This window comes from Mustela lutreola, chromosome 4, assembly GCF_030435805.1.
Source record: "Mustela lutreola isolate mMusLut2 chromosome 4, mMusLut2.pri, whole genome shotgun sequence".
Classification (NCBI taxonomy): Eukaryota; Metazoa; Chordata; class Mammalia; order Carnivora; family Mustelidae; genus Mustela; species Mustela lutreola.
This window is the reverse complement of record NC_081293.1, coordinates 32,462,660-32,476,414: the sequence shown is the minus strand read 5'-3', so window position 1 is coordinate 32,476,414 and position 13,755 is coordinate 32,462,660. Positions and strand designations below refer to the sequence as shown.

The window sequence follows — 13,755 nt, the reverse complement described above, 5'->3', positions numbered from 1 at the left end:
TCTAAACCTAAACCAAGGTTTTGGCTGTGTTGCTTTACTTGCACGAAAATAGCAGTGCCTGGATCAGGCCTTCACTGCAAAAGTTGAGACAGCTTAGTGAGGACCTTGCCTAGGACACTAGCCCCATGACACTGTGAGGGCATTTGGAGTCCACCGTTAAGTCATGCAAGGCAATAAGTGAATCTACATCAGGGTAGATGATGCAAGGTAATAGTTTCACAGCAAACACGACAAAAAAAACATTAAAAGTTAAATGTTAAATGTACTCTATACTGTGGCAGTAATGGGAAAAGTGAACGATGGGGCCAGAGAGGGGAATGGGAGTTCCAAGAAGCAGGCTGAAGTCATCAGGGGTAGGGGGTGTCTCGTGGAGGAAGGGACCAGGAGGCTTGTCACAGATTACAACCAGATTACAACAGTGCAGCATCAGGGTGTGTGCTCTGCCTGACCCATGACCCCCAGGGGCATTGGGGGCATTCTAGCTACAGAGGATCTACAGGTTGCAAATTGGCCTGAGCAGAGCCCCGGGTATTGTACTTGGTATTCCTGGTACTTGGTATGTCTTCTTGGTTCCTGGGTGTGGCTCTTCCTCTGCTTCTGGAGCCTGTTGATTCTCTTGTTTTCCTCTGAGGGGCACTATTTTGTATGGATTCAGTGCCGTTTGTTGACACAAATTCTTGCTGAAAAGAAGTGAAATAGAAGTCATCCTTGTTTCCCAAGTAGACCTGAGTAGATTCAATAGTAATAGCCTTTTCCCAGGCCCCTGGGCTTTCATCTGCTAGCCAACTCTGAAATTTTTGAAAGCATCTTCTGTTCTTAACAAGTTGAAAGAATTGGTTTGGTTTTTAAAAAATTCAACAAAGTCACAGTTTTCGTAATCTATACAATGATCTGTAAACATTGGATGAACAAGGTTTGACAGCAGGAAGGAAGAATTGGCTTTGCAGTGGGGTGTGGGGCCGTGTTTACTCACTGTTGCCCTCATGTGGTCACTCTCCAAATAGCATGTGGCCGAATATGTTCCAACTTAGATTCAAGGGAGGATAAGACAGAAGACAGTTGGTCCCTGAATTCCTTAGCTCCTAAAAACCATCCCCTAATTTATGAGCGATATTCTAAATTGAGTATATCTTAACTAGATATTAGGGCTAGGATCAGGGTCAAGTTGCATACCTTAATTATGGACAGCGTTTTGTATGTCAATCTTACCTGCCTAAGGTGTTTTTAAGAAATAAAATGGGAGAGGATTTAGTCACCAAAGCACTGAGTACATGACCTGTCCCGGGAAATTGGTAACTAAACGTAATTATTGTTTCATCTTAGCTGAGGACCAGGAGCTGGTCCTACAGGTACTTGGCAGGTAGCATCTGTGGCCAGCTGGCCTTCTCCCCCCGACACCCACCCCCAGCTCAGCACATCCTCTGCTCTGCTCAAGGGCAGCAAACAGACGGTCCAGGTGCAGGAGTGATTCCCTCCTGTCAGGCATGGCTTGCTTCCGACAGGTAGAGAAGTGGGCCAGCTCACATGCATATGATGTATTCTTTTAGTTCCTTGCTGTCTGCCTCTCCTTTCTGTCACCCTGGTCCTAAAACTTTAGCTCCTGGGAGAACTTGGGTTTGCAGATTTCTGTGGACATTTCGATGTGTAGATCTGTGTTGCCTTTGTTCCCTGTCCTTGGGTTGGAGATGAAGGCGTGAAAAGCCATCATACTCTGAAAGCAGCAAAAAGAAATATCAAGTGTGCTTTGCCCCCCGCACCTCAGGCTTGAAAGCCATGGCCATCTACGTACTTCATGTTCTACACAATCAGCTTTAGGGACTCACAGATGCATTTGAAATGAAACTGTACTGAAAGAAATCTCATTACTGAACTTTTGCCTTGCAGAAGACAGTTTAGGGACACTGCCCCTCGCCCGCCTTGTCGTTTTTGGTCTGGCCAATGCCTGGTCACACTGACACATGTAGGCACACAAGGGCACAACTGTGACATCCCCATGGAGCACTCTGCATCCCTGCACACCCTCAGTCCTCCTGAGCATCCTTCTTAGTGACACATCCTCCTTAGTAACAGCCTCCTTAGTGACACATCCTCCTTAGTGACAATGCTCCTCCTGGAGCATTCCTGGTCCTCCTGCACCTAGGTCTGGCCAATCCTGCACACCCCCCAGCTCCTGAGTGTTCCCTGTCATGACCCTTGTCACACAAGCCTGTCACTTGTCTCTTTGTCCTTTCTGCTTGGAGTAGATTTCTCTCACAGATGCCTGGTTATATGATAGGTGGATGAATGGGTTAGGAATCTTTTGTCCGGGAACAGCAGGCGTCCTTCAAAACCCTGATGGGCAGGGGGAGTCTCTGTCCCTCTGTGTGCCCCAGTGTCCAGGACAAGGGACTTGGAAGTTCTCCCAGATGAAGTTTGTTCTATGAAGGTGGCTTCCTTCCGAGATCATTATGGAACCACATTGTGTGGCTGTTCCTGTGAGACAGAAAGCGTGCTACTCTGCTGTATTCTCCTTGCACTCTGTGGCTAACAAAGAGGAAACACACACTCACACTCAGAAGTGCACACTTACACCTCCGTTTCTGAGTGTCACTACCATGTAAACTACACTGAATTCCTGCTGGGCTGCAGACATATAGACGTGCCATTCAAGGTGTCCATAGAGGAGGATGGAGATGGAGTCCTGGCTAAAAGGATGGAAGTCCTTGTCTCTGGGGGTGAAAAACTTAGATTTTACCCAGAAGGCACTACGTTCTATTCAAAGAAGTGACGTGATGCTGGGATCTTTGAGACCAGGGATTGGTACAGACTTTTCTGGAAAGTCTTCTGTAAAGATTTTGTGTTAGGTGTTGCAGTCCATGTGGTGTCTCTGAAAATGACTCCTTTCTTGCATTGTGGCTTGAAAGCAGCCACAGACCATCCATAACTAATGTTCTAGCCACACTTGATTGACAGAATACAGGGGGAGGTCCCATTTGCCTCCTGGGTGGTAGTTTCACACACCCCAGATTTGCAACATGATGGATGACGGGGGAGAGGGCTCTTCTTTTCCAGTGGCAGAGTGGGAGTACACTGAGATCTACCCTGCCTGACCCTGGCCCCTCCTCTTGAAAGGAAAAAAAGATGATAGTGAGATTGGCCAACAATTAAGGCTTCAGGTATTCTGCCTTTCTCTGTAGGCCCCAAGCTTGCCACAAGTTGTTTGTCTGTGGTTGAATTCCATGTAGGTATTGTTTGGCTGAGTAAGTCCCCTTGCCTGGCAGGAAGATCTTGTGGGTTATATACCCCACAGGTGGTCATCTTGCTCAGGCCAAGACCATGAGCATGTTTAGGGTTCTCCTGAGTTAGTGGAGGATCTAGCATGTGTGGGCTTCAGGATGAGTCCAGTTCAGCCCTCAGCAATGTTATGGAGCACCTGGCTTTCTGGGCCCTCTGTGGCACTGGCACAGGCCTGGCCTAGGCCACTTTTGCAGTCATGTTGGAAAAGCCCCTGGTCCATGCTTGGGTCTGCAGGCTGGGACCCGAGGTTCCTCCTGCCTCTTTGGCTGGAACCAGGTCACACGCCCATGGATGAGCCAATCCCTGGATCCAGGGAGAGGAGCCGTGGAGATTGGCACAGGTTGTTAGGACGTCTGTTGTCATGACTTTTCTAATGGTGGTGGTGGCAAGATCTTCTGGGATGCATCTGTTAGTAAAACGAATATTAATTCCTGATAGTAAGTGGGTCCAAGGTGCTAGCTTAGAACCTAGCACCTCAGTCCCAGCACCTTGATACTACTGTACTATTCTGCAGAGACAATAGCTGAGAGTGAGCAAAGTGGATTGAAACTGGCCTGGAGTGCACAAGGGAAGGGAGTGAGTGTGTAGGTGATTGGGGATAATAGCTCTGGCCAAGCTGTATCTCCAATTTACCTAGGTTCAAGGTGCGGGGAATCCATGGTGTTTCACCGTCCATCATTTTGCAGATGAAGAACATGCCTTTGCATGGAATATGGCAAGACTTGTTCCAAGTATCTCTAGTTGATATAGAAGTCGAGGAGAGCAGCACCCTCCATCTGCTGGGATAGGCATGAGAGGCTGAATGCTCGGCTTTTGCAGGGCTCACTGTGAGCCTGCATGCAGGACTAACGAGGATGGTTCATGGTTTAGTTCTAAGGATGGAGTATTGGAAGAATGTAGTGCCCCATGTAATCCTGGGAAGGGGACAGATCTAGAGTCCACTCTAGAGTTACTTCGTGGGAGTCATTGTGATCTGCACCATCATTTCATGAGATGTCTGTCCTTTATTGAGTTCTGGGTGTGGTTTCTGTGACTTTGTCCTAATGGTTGGGATTTCCAAGGAATAGTATTTTTTTGGCTTCACTGTAAGAGTTGGTTCATTGAGAGTGGGCAAGTCCCATTCTGCTGCTGAGAAGTGTGTCTCTAGCGGTGGGAGTGTGTATTACAATCCTAGAGGTCAATAGTGAGGTGGTTACAATGGTCAGTAGGCTATTGTTTTGTTTTATTTTTAGATTTTATTTATTTAATTGACAGAGAGAAATTACAAGTAGGCAGAGAGGCAGGCAGAGACAGCGGGGGAAGCAGGATCCCTGCTGAGCAGAGAGCCCAATGTGGGGCTTGATCCCAGGACCCTGAGGTCATGACCTGAGCTGAAGGCAGAGGCTTAACCCACTGAGCCACCCAGGTGCCCCCCCCCTTTTGATTCTCGTGGACACTGTTTGGCTTGGGGACTAGGGTTAGGGTCTTGGACTAGGGTCAGGGCCAGGCTTGAGAGCAAGTTGAGGTCAGAGTGTGGGTCTGCATCAGAGCCAGAGTCATGTTTGGTACTACCGTTTCTGTCAGGTACTATAGTCATTCCATATTGTTTCCAGTTCATTGTTCCTTAGATATTTTTTAAGAAGTTAGGGGATATTGGGCTCCATACAGCTTGAATTTCCGGAATGAAGTGGCTTCAGCTGGACCCTGGGAGGGAGCAGGTGCTTCTGTTGAAGGGTGAGCTCCCCTAGTCCTGCACTGACTCTACCACCTGCAGAAGGCACAGGACCCCAGCTACCTCCCTGAGCCTGGCCTGCACAGCTGTATCTGGGACAGGAGCCTGGCCTCCTTAGGACCCACTGTGGAGACTTCTGGAGGATGTGGAACCCCTTCCATGCTGAAAGGACAAGCTGGGGAGGATGTGGGTCCACATCCACACTGACAGGACCTACTGTGGAGGATGTGGGGCTGTGGCCACACTAACAGCAGTCCAGCCCCCTCAGGACTGGCCGCTGGAGGAGAAGGTGAGGACAAGCCATCTGAGCAGGGACTGCTGAGGGGGTGTGTGGTCTCAGGGCCCCATGGAGGAAGGGCGCGCTGTGTAGACACTGGTGCTTCCATGGTTTTGTGTGTGGTGAAGTGGTCTCCCATGGTGCTGTGCATGGTGCTGTGGGGTCTCTGCTTTCTGATTTCTGATGCATGACCTGGGTCCCATGTCTATGTGCACATGCAGATTCAGTTCCTGGGGTTTCTCAGACGGACTGCAGTCAGGGAATGGATGCCCACCTTGGTGCTCATGCTCCCCTCCACCTCGGCCCTGCGAGGTCCTTTCTGTGTCTACACCCGCATCAGGGTTTGTCCAGAGTCTGGAAGTTCAGGAGTGACAGTGAGGACTCTGTAGACAGCTTTGGGGAGGGTAGGTATTTTCTCAGTGTAGGTTCTTCCCTGAGCACAGTGTCTTCCCATCTCTGTTTGTCTCCCTCCATGTCTGTCATCAGTGTCTCACAGCTGCCAGAGGACAGGCGTGTCACCTCCTTGGTTCAGGGGAGTCCTAGGTATCTTGTTCTTTTGGAGGCAGTAGTAAATGCGATGGCTCTCCATGGTCTCTTTCTGATGGTTCGATCTGAGAATATAGAAACGCAATTGATTTGTATATATTGATTTTGTTCCTTGCAAGTTTCTTGAATTTAGTAGTTCTGTTCACCTTAAACTGCTAGTTATTTGACCAACAAAATGGGTTTATTTGGGAAGAGCAGAGAATGGTCATCTGGGATGAGCAGGCTACGGTCACATCACAGGCAAGTGCAAGAAACAAAGGAGAGGAACATTATTTCATGGAGAAGGAGGAAGAAGTTGGGAGGGTTTCTTGGAAGGAAAGTCTGCTGGAGAAAGGCAGGAGTTCAGCGTGATGGAGGATTCTCACCAGCCGAGCTGTGGTGATGGTGGATTTCTTGTAGGAGATGAACCCTCCAGCTTCCCCATGGGGCCTGGCAGGGATGAGTCTCTCCTGTGGGGGATTCTAATGTGGGCTCCATAATGGGTACCAAGTGCCAGGCACCCCCTTTCAGCCTTCCGAAGTCCACTTTACTGAGGCTTCCCTTTGTACTTTTTCACAGTTCTATGCAGGTTGTGGTGGAGCGTTGTGGAGAATTGGAATTCGAAATCCCACTGCTTCCACTGCACCCAACACATGGGGGCACCTGATTTAAACCTCCCACGAGTCTCTTGCTAACATCCAAGGGTGAGTGTCCTCTTCACGGTGGGTGAACTGGATCTGGGAGGGCTTGGCCTCCATCCCGAAGTCTGGTGTCCTCTCTGCTTCTGTGATGTGGTGCTAACGTGGGTGTTTGGAAAAGTCATTTACTCTGTGGTGATTTCAAATCTGCGGTAACATGTCACAGCAGCACAAATACATTTTATCTCCACACTCAGACTCCCCAGGTGTCGTTTCTTTACCATGTTTGCCACTTCACATGGGCTACTTCAGTGCATTTTACCCCAAACAGGGACACTGTCCCATGGGACCACCACCACGTAACCCCAAGTGAGGAAATCATGATGGTTTCCACATTTGAACCCAGACCACAGGCCCACTTCAGCTGTCATCACCTGCCCGACGGTCTGAAATGTCTTCTCTATTTGGATCCAGTTTTATTCTTCTGGAACTTCTTCCAGGACTTTCCCTTATTTGAGTAACCTTGACGGGCTTACAGAGCACATACGGCTCCAATGAGAGTGGTATTTCCACATGGCTCATGTAACGGGCTGTTTTCAGTGTCCATCCACATTGTGACATGCATCAGTCCTTCATTCACTTTTTCATGGTGACTAAACACAAGAACATTATTGGCCCCTTAAAACATTTCAGGTAAACAATTCTCTGGCCTTAGCGGAGTTCCCATGGTAGAACATTATTCTCCAGAACTTTCTCATTCTCCCCGAGGGAGCCTGTATGCACGAGACACCAACTCCCCATTGTCCTTTCCCCTCAGGCCCCTGCAGCCACATCCAGCTTTGTGTCCCAGACGCCTCATACAAGTGCAATCATACAGTATCTGTCCTTCCGTGACTGGCTGGTTTCACTCAGCATAATGACTTCCAGGTTCAACCCGTGTTGTAGCCTGTGTCAGAACTCCTTTTGTTTTAAGACTGAATCATGTTCCATGGTGTATAAACCACATTTTGTTTATCCATTCATCTGTCAGTGAACACTTGGGTGGCTTCTCACTTTTGGCTGTTGTGAGAAATGCTGCTCTGAATATGTGTACTTCTACTATCAATTTTTGGAGGCAGTGGAATTCTGTGTTTAATATTTTAAGGAACCACCATATTTCTCCCTCCACAAACAAACCATTTTACTTCATTCCTTCATAGGGCAGAACAAGATAGCCATTTATGGATCTACCTCATTTTGTTTGTCCTTTTCCCCATGGATGGACATTTGTATAGTTCTGATTTTTGCCTATTGTGAACACTGCTGCTATGAATATTCCTGTAGATTTTTGTTTGTTTGTTTGAATCAATGTTTTCAGTTGGGGGGGTGTATATCTAGGAGTACAATTTTTGAACCATAAGGTAGTTCTGCTTTGATCTGTTTGAATAAATGCCAAACTATTTTATACATAGACTGAACCATTTTTCACAAGTGAGGTTTAAGGGTCTCAGTCTCTTAACATCGTTTTGTTATTTTTAGTTTTCTTGGTCATAGTGATTCTACTTGTGTAAAAGGACGTCTAATTGATTTAAATCTTCATTTGCATAAAGACTAATGATGTCTAACATCATTCATGTGCTATTCACCATTTGTATGATTTCTCTGGAGAAGGGTCCATTTTAAAATGGGGTTGTCTTTTTGTTGAGTTGTAAAAGCTCTTTACATATTCTGGGCAACAAACTCATTAGATAAATAATGTACAAATATTTTCTTCCATTCTGGAGGCTGTCTTTTCACTTTCTGGATAGTATCTTCTGATGTACAAAGACTTTTATTTATTTATTTATTTTTACATTTCTTTTTTAAGAGTGAGAGTATGCAAGTGGACAGGGGCAGAGGGAGAATGAAACAAAGTCTTAAGCAGGCCCCACATTCAGTGTGGAGCGTGACGTGGGGTTCAATCTCATAATCCTGAGATCATGATCTGAGCCAAAATTAAGAGTCAGAGAGTTAACCAACTGAGCCACCCAGGCACTTGGGACAGATTTTTAATTTTGAGGATATTGTCTATTTTTTCTTTCCCTTCTTACGCTTGGTGTCAGATCTAAAAGCATTGCTAAACCCAGGGTTGTGAAGATTTATCCCCATTTGTTTCTTCTAGAGTTTATAATTTTACCTCTTACATTTAAGGCTTTAACTTATTTTGAGTTAATGTTTATATGTGGTGTAAGGTAAGGGTCCAGTTCCATTCCTCTGTACATGGATAGCTGATTGTCTAGCACCCTTTGTTGAAAAGACCATTTTGTCCCCCCAGTGTAATGTCCACCCTTGTCAAAATTCAGTGGACTGTGGATGAAGGGGTTTATTTCTGGGCTCTCAGATCCCACTGCTCTGTAAGCATACTTTTTTAAAAAAAATTGTTTTATTTATTTAAAATTTTTTTTAAATATTTGGGGCACCTGGGTGCCTCAGCGGGTTAAGCCTCTACCTTTGGCTCAGGTCATTTTCTCAGGTCCTGGGATCGAGCCCTGCATCGGGCTCTCTGCTCAGTGGTGAGCCTGCTTTCCCCTCTCTTTCTGCCTGCCTCTCTGCCTACTTGTGATCTCTCTCTCTGTCAAATAAATAAATAAAATCTTTTTTTTTTTTTAAAGATTTTATTTATTTATTTGACAGAGGGAGATCACAAGTAGGCAGAGAGGCAGGCAGAGAGAAAGAGAGGGAAGCAGGCTCCCTGCTGAGCAGAGAGCCCGATGCGGGACTCGATCCCAGGACCCTGGGATCATGACCTGAGCCGAAGGCAGCGGCTTAACCCACTGAGCCACCCAGGCGCCCAATAAATAAAATCTTTAAAAAAAGTTTTTAAATTTAAATTCAATTAATTAACATATAATATATTATTTGTTTCAGGGTGTATGCATACCTATACTTCAGTATCACAATGTTTTGTTTACTGTTGCTTTGTATTAAGATTTGAACTTTGCAAGTGTGACCTTTGACCATTGATTTTCTTTTTCAAGACGGTTTTGTCTATCTTGTGGTCCCTTAAAATTCCATATGACTGTTACGATTAGCTTGTGTATTTCTTCCCAAAGGCCTTTGTGAAATTTCTTGGGAACACATTGAATTCCACATTGCTTTGTGGAATTGCCATCTTATCAGTGGTATGTCTTTTCATCACTATGGGGTGTCCTCAGATTTACTTAGGTTTCCCTTACTTTCTTTCAGCAATGTTTTGTAATTTTTAGCGTACAAGATGTACACCTTAATTACGTCTATTCCTAAGTATTTTGTCAATGTCGATGTTCCCTAAAATGGAATTATTTTCTTAAATTCCTTTTTGGATGGTTCATTGCTAATGTATATAAATAAGAAAGATGTTTGTGTATTGATATTTTGTCCTGTAACTTTGTGGAATTAGGGAACTGGCTATAATCATTCTTTGTTGATTCTTTAGGAAGCTCTCTATATCTGATGGTGCCATCTCTGGTCTCCAAATAGACCTCGTTCTACTCTTTCCTTTCACATGTGGATTCCTTATTTCTTGCCTTATTGTTCTGGGTAGAACTTTCAGCACAATACTGAGTGAGGAGTGAAAGCCAGCATGATGGACTTGTATATGATTTCAGAGTAGTCCTCAAAATAGTCCTGTCCGTCCTCAAAATTGAGCATGATGTTTGATTAGGTTTAGGGTGGGGTGAGGGTTAGGGCTTAGGGCTGGGGTCTCCCTGTCCTCCACTGTACAGAGCCCGTTTTTCTCTGGTAACCAGCAGAGTGATCTTTTCAGAATATAACTTTTTGAGCCTCTCTGTGATCAACTCCCCAGCTGCCTATCCTCTCCAGCCTTACCTCTCCCACCATATCCCCCCGACCCCTGTGGGCCTCCCAGGTGTGTCATTGTCTTACATATGCCTTGGGCCTGGCTCCAGGCCTTTACATTCTCCCTGCCCTTTGCCAGGAGCATTCTTCTCTCCCCCTGCTTCACGTCTGGCTTGTTCCCCTGTTGCCTGGACCTGGACTAGCCCCCTGGTGACCTGACTCGTTTCTGCCAGCTGTGTGTGGCCTTGTCTCCTATGTAAATATGGTGCCCACTTTCTCTGTGTGAGCAATTTACTAAACTGCTAGGTATGGGGTAGGCAAAGGGAAGTAGCCTTAGGGCCTGTGTGAAAAAATCAGTCCCAGGGCGCCTAGGTGGCTCAGTTGTTAAGCATCTGCCTTTGGCTCAGATAGCGATCCCAGGGTCCTGGGATTGAACCCTGCCATGTTGGGCTCCCTGCTCAGCTGGGAGCATGCTTCTCCCTCTCCCACTCCCCCTGCTTATATCTCTCTCTAGCTGTCTGTCTCTCTGTCAAATAAATAAATAAAACCTTTAAAAAAAAATCAGTCTCAGAGGGCTCACCACCCTTGCTGACAATGGTGGAGCTGCTGTCCCCACAGGTACAGCGAGACAAGACTTCCAACTTCTTGGGGCTGGGGAGATGTAGACCTGGACCTGGAAGCTTCCACTCTTGGATTCATGGCTGGGACCTAAGCAAGCCCCTTCTTCTTCTAGCGGTCCTCTTTCCCCTTCCCTGCCCATGGGCTGGACCTGATTTCTGATCTGGGGAAGTTCGAGGGTGACCTCTCCTAGGAATAGCCATGGTTGACTGATGGACCTTGTCAGCAAGAAGCCCAGTAGCCTTCAAGGAGAACCCTGTGGGGGTGGAGACAGCTCTGTGGGGGCCAGCGACAGCCCCCTCAAAGCAAAGTGAGGCTTTGAGAGAAAGGAGGACTGTGCCCAAAAGGAGGGCTGTGCCCAAATGTGCACCACTCCTGGCAGGTGGGGACAGGACCTGCAGGGGGAGGCCGGCCAGGAGAGGGCACCTGCATGGTTTTCCTGGGAGCTCAGCATAGGCGGAATGTTCTTGGTTCCAGCATGCTGACTGTAGGGTTGGTTTCCTGCCTCTGAAGCTTCAGGGTCCCCTTTGTATGATGGGGTGCTGATGGCCCCCATCTCTGGGAGCAGAGGGTAGAGAGGCCCCCTGGGCAGACTTCCTCACGACAGGCTGGGAGAGTGGCGGTTGCTTAAACCAGCCCAAGGCCTGCCCCTTGAAGAAGGTGCACACGTCCATGGCTCCCAGCTCTGGGGTCCTGCTGCCAGCCTCTGACAGTGACCCTCCTCCTGTCTTGTCCCTTGTCCCTGTAGGTAGGTGGTCTGCCTAGAGCTGTTCCTGCAGAGGGAAGAGAAGCCCATCATGGTGGGACACAGGGTCACTTACTAGGTAATCACCAGCCAGCAAGCTGCCGGGCCCATGTGCCCCCCTTGGAGGGCTGGAGGGTGGTGTTCCTCAAGGTCCCTGGTGCCCTGCACTAGCAGGATGTGTCCCTGCAGTGCATGGCGATGGTCAGCTGCTCTGTGAGCAATACTTCCTCTGAAAGGTGGATGACCTGGTGTGTGCAGATGTGGACACGATGTTCTGTGACCATGTGGGCATGGAGATCCTGTCCGTCCTCCTCTTTGGCACCCCGCACCCCATTTTCTACCAGGTGTCCCATGAAGACTTCAGCTACCATCGCCAGCCACAATCCCAGGCCCATATCCCCAGGGACCAGGGCAATGTTTACTACATGGGGGCTTTTTTGGGGGAGTTGGTGGTGGAAGTTTACTGACTGACCTTGGCCAGTCACCAGGTGTTGGGGATCGACCTGGCCAATGGGATCGAGATTGTGTGGTGTGTGGAGAACCACTTGAACAGGCACCTACTGGACCACAATCCCACCAAGGTGCTATCCCAGAGGACCTGTGGGACCCACGGTGGCTGGGCTGTCCCCTGGAGGACCTGTGGGACCCATGGTGGCTGGGCTGCCCTCCCCCGCCTTCATGAAGAAGCTGAGATTCAGGCTGTGCCCAAGAATCACCAGACATCTGGGACTCATGAGGGGCTGTCCCCATCTCCGTCAGGGATTGCTGTCCTGAGCAGAGCTGTCAGAGAAGATTCCTACTTCTGTCCTCTTGAGGGAGACCGTGGAACCCAGCCCTGCCCACACAGGCATGTCCAGGGACCCCAGCTGCACCAGCACACGGAAGGCCTGCCTGGGGACACAAGGTCCTCTCTTTGTGGACACTACATTTGGATAACTTCTGGGTCATTTGCAGCTGTGAACAGCTCCAGTTTTATGTCAGATGTTTTTCTGTGTCAATTCTGTGTCAATGAGCAACCATGTTCTTTAAAAAGAACAATCAAGGGAAAAGGGTTTCTTCCTGGTTCTAGACAGACAGTGCCTGGTGGGGCTGGGAGTGGTCATGCAGTGGAGCCAGGATGGCCTCTGGTTGGGTCTTCCCTCCCAGTCCCTGCACCTTGCCATGGCCACAGGGCTTCAGAGGCAGGGGAGCACTGAGCCACCTCTCAGACCTTCAGTCCCCTGACCGCCCAGAGGCCTTGGCTGTGGCAGCTAGCTCAACCTCCAGGAGCATGGAGCCCTCTGAGTTGTGTACGGTTTCTGCCTTGGTTTTATTTTTTATTTGTTAATTTTTAAAACTTAAATTGATTAGCTAACATATAATACATCAGTAGATTTTAGTGTAGTGTTCAGTGATTCATTAGTTGCCTGTAACACCCAGTGCTCATCACAACATGTGCCCTCCTTAATACCTGTCATCCAGCTACCCCACCCTCCACCCCTCCCTTCTGTCACCCTCAGTTTGGTTCCCGGAGTCCAGAGTCTCTCATGGTTTGTATCCCTCTCTGATTTCTTCCCATTCAGTTTTCCCTTTCTTCCCCTGTGGTCCTCTGCTATTCCTTGTTCCGCGTATGAGTGAAACCAAATAATTATTGTTTTTCTCTGCTTGAGTTAGTTCACTCAGCATAATCCTCTCCAGTCCCATCCATGTCGATGCAAATGGTGGGTATTCGTCCTTTCTGATGGCTGAGGAATATTCTCTTGTATATATGGACCACATCTTCTTTATCTATTCATCTGTTGAAGGACATCTAGGCTCTTTCCACAATTTGGCTATTGTGGGCATTGCTGCTATGAATACTGGGGTGCAGGTGGCCTTCTCACTACATCTGTATCATCGGCGTAAATACTCAAGAGTTCAGTTGCTGGGTTGTAGGGTAGCTCTATTTTCAACTTCTTGAGGAACCTCCATACTGTTTTCCAGAATGACTACACCAGCTTGCATTCCCACCAACAGTGTAAAAAGGTTCCCTTTTCTTCACAACCTCACCAACACTTGTTTCCTGTCTTGTTAATTTTAGCCATTCTAACTGGTGTAAGGTGACATCTCATTATAGTTTTGATTTGTACTTCCCTCATGTCGAGGATGTTGAGCAATTTTTTCTGTGTCTATCATGAGCCTCCTCAGTCTC

The 13,755-nt window shown here is 47.7% G+C and overlaps 1 protein-coding gene and 1 pseudogene across 2 annotated transcripts in view; both read left to right on the top strand.

Moving 5' to 3' along the window:
* LOC131828625 (cytochrome P450 2C41-like) overlaps positions 1–13,755 on the top strand; it is a 59,168-nt gene that overhangs the window by 41,734 nt on the left and 3,679 nt on the right. The window contains exon 9 of one of the 2 annotated variants that reach the window (XM_059169402.1): positions 6,369–6,493. In XM_059169402.1, the coding sequence (XP_059025385.1) occupies positions 6,369–6,484 (116 nt within the window). In that variant the 3' untranslated portion in view covers positions 6,485–6,493. Of the gene's footprint in view, positions 1–6,368; positions 6,680–13,755 lie in introns of those variants that run through there. The other variant, XM_059169404.1, reaches the window with a different exon arrangement.
* Positions 10,817–12,559, top strand: LOC131830092 (histo-blood group ABO system transferase 2-like; annotated as a pseudogene).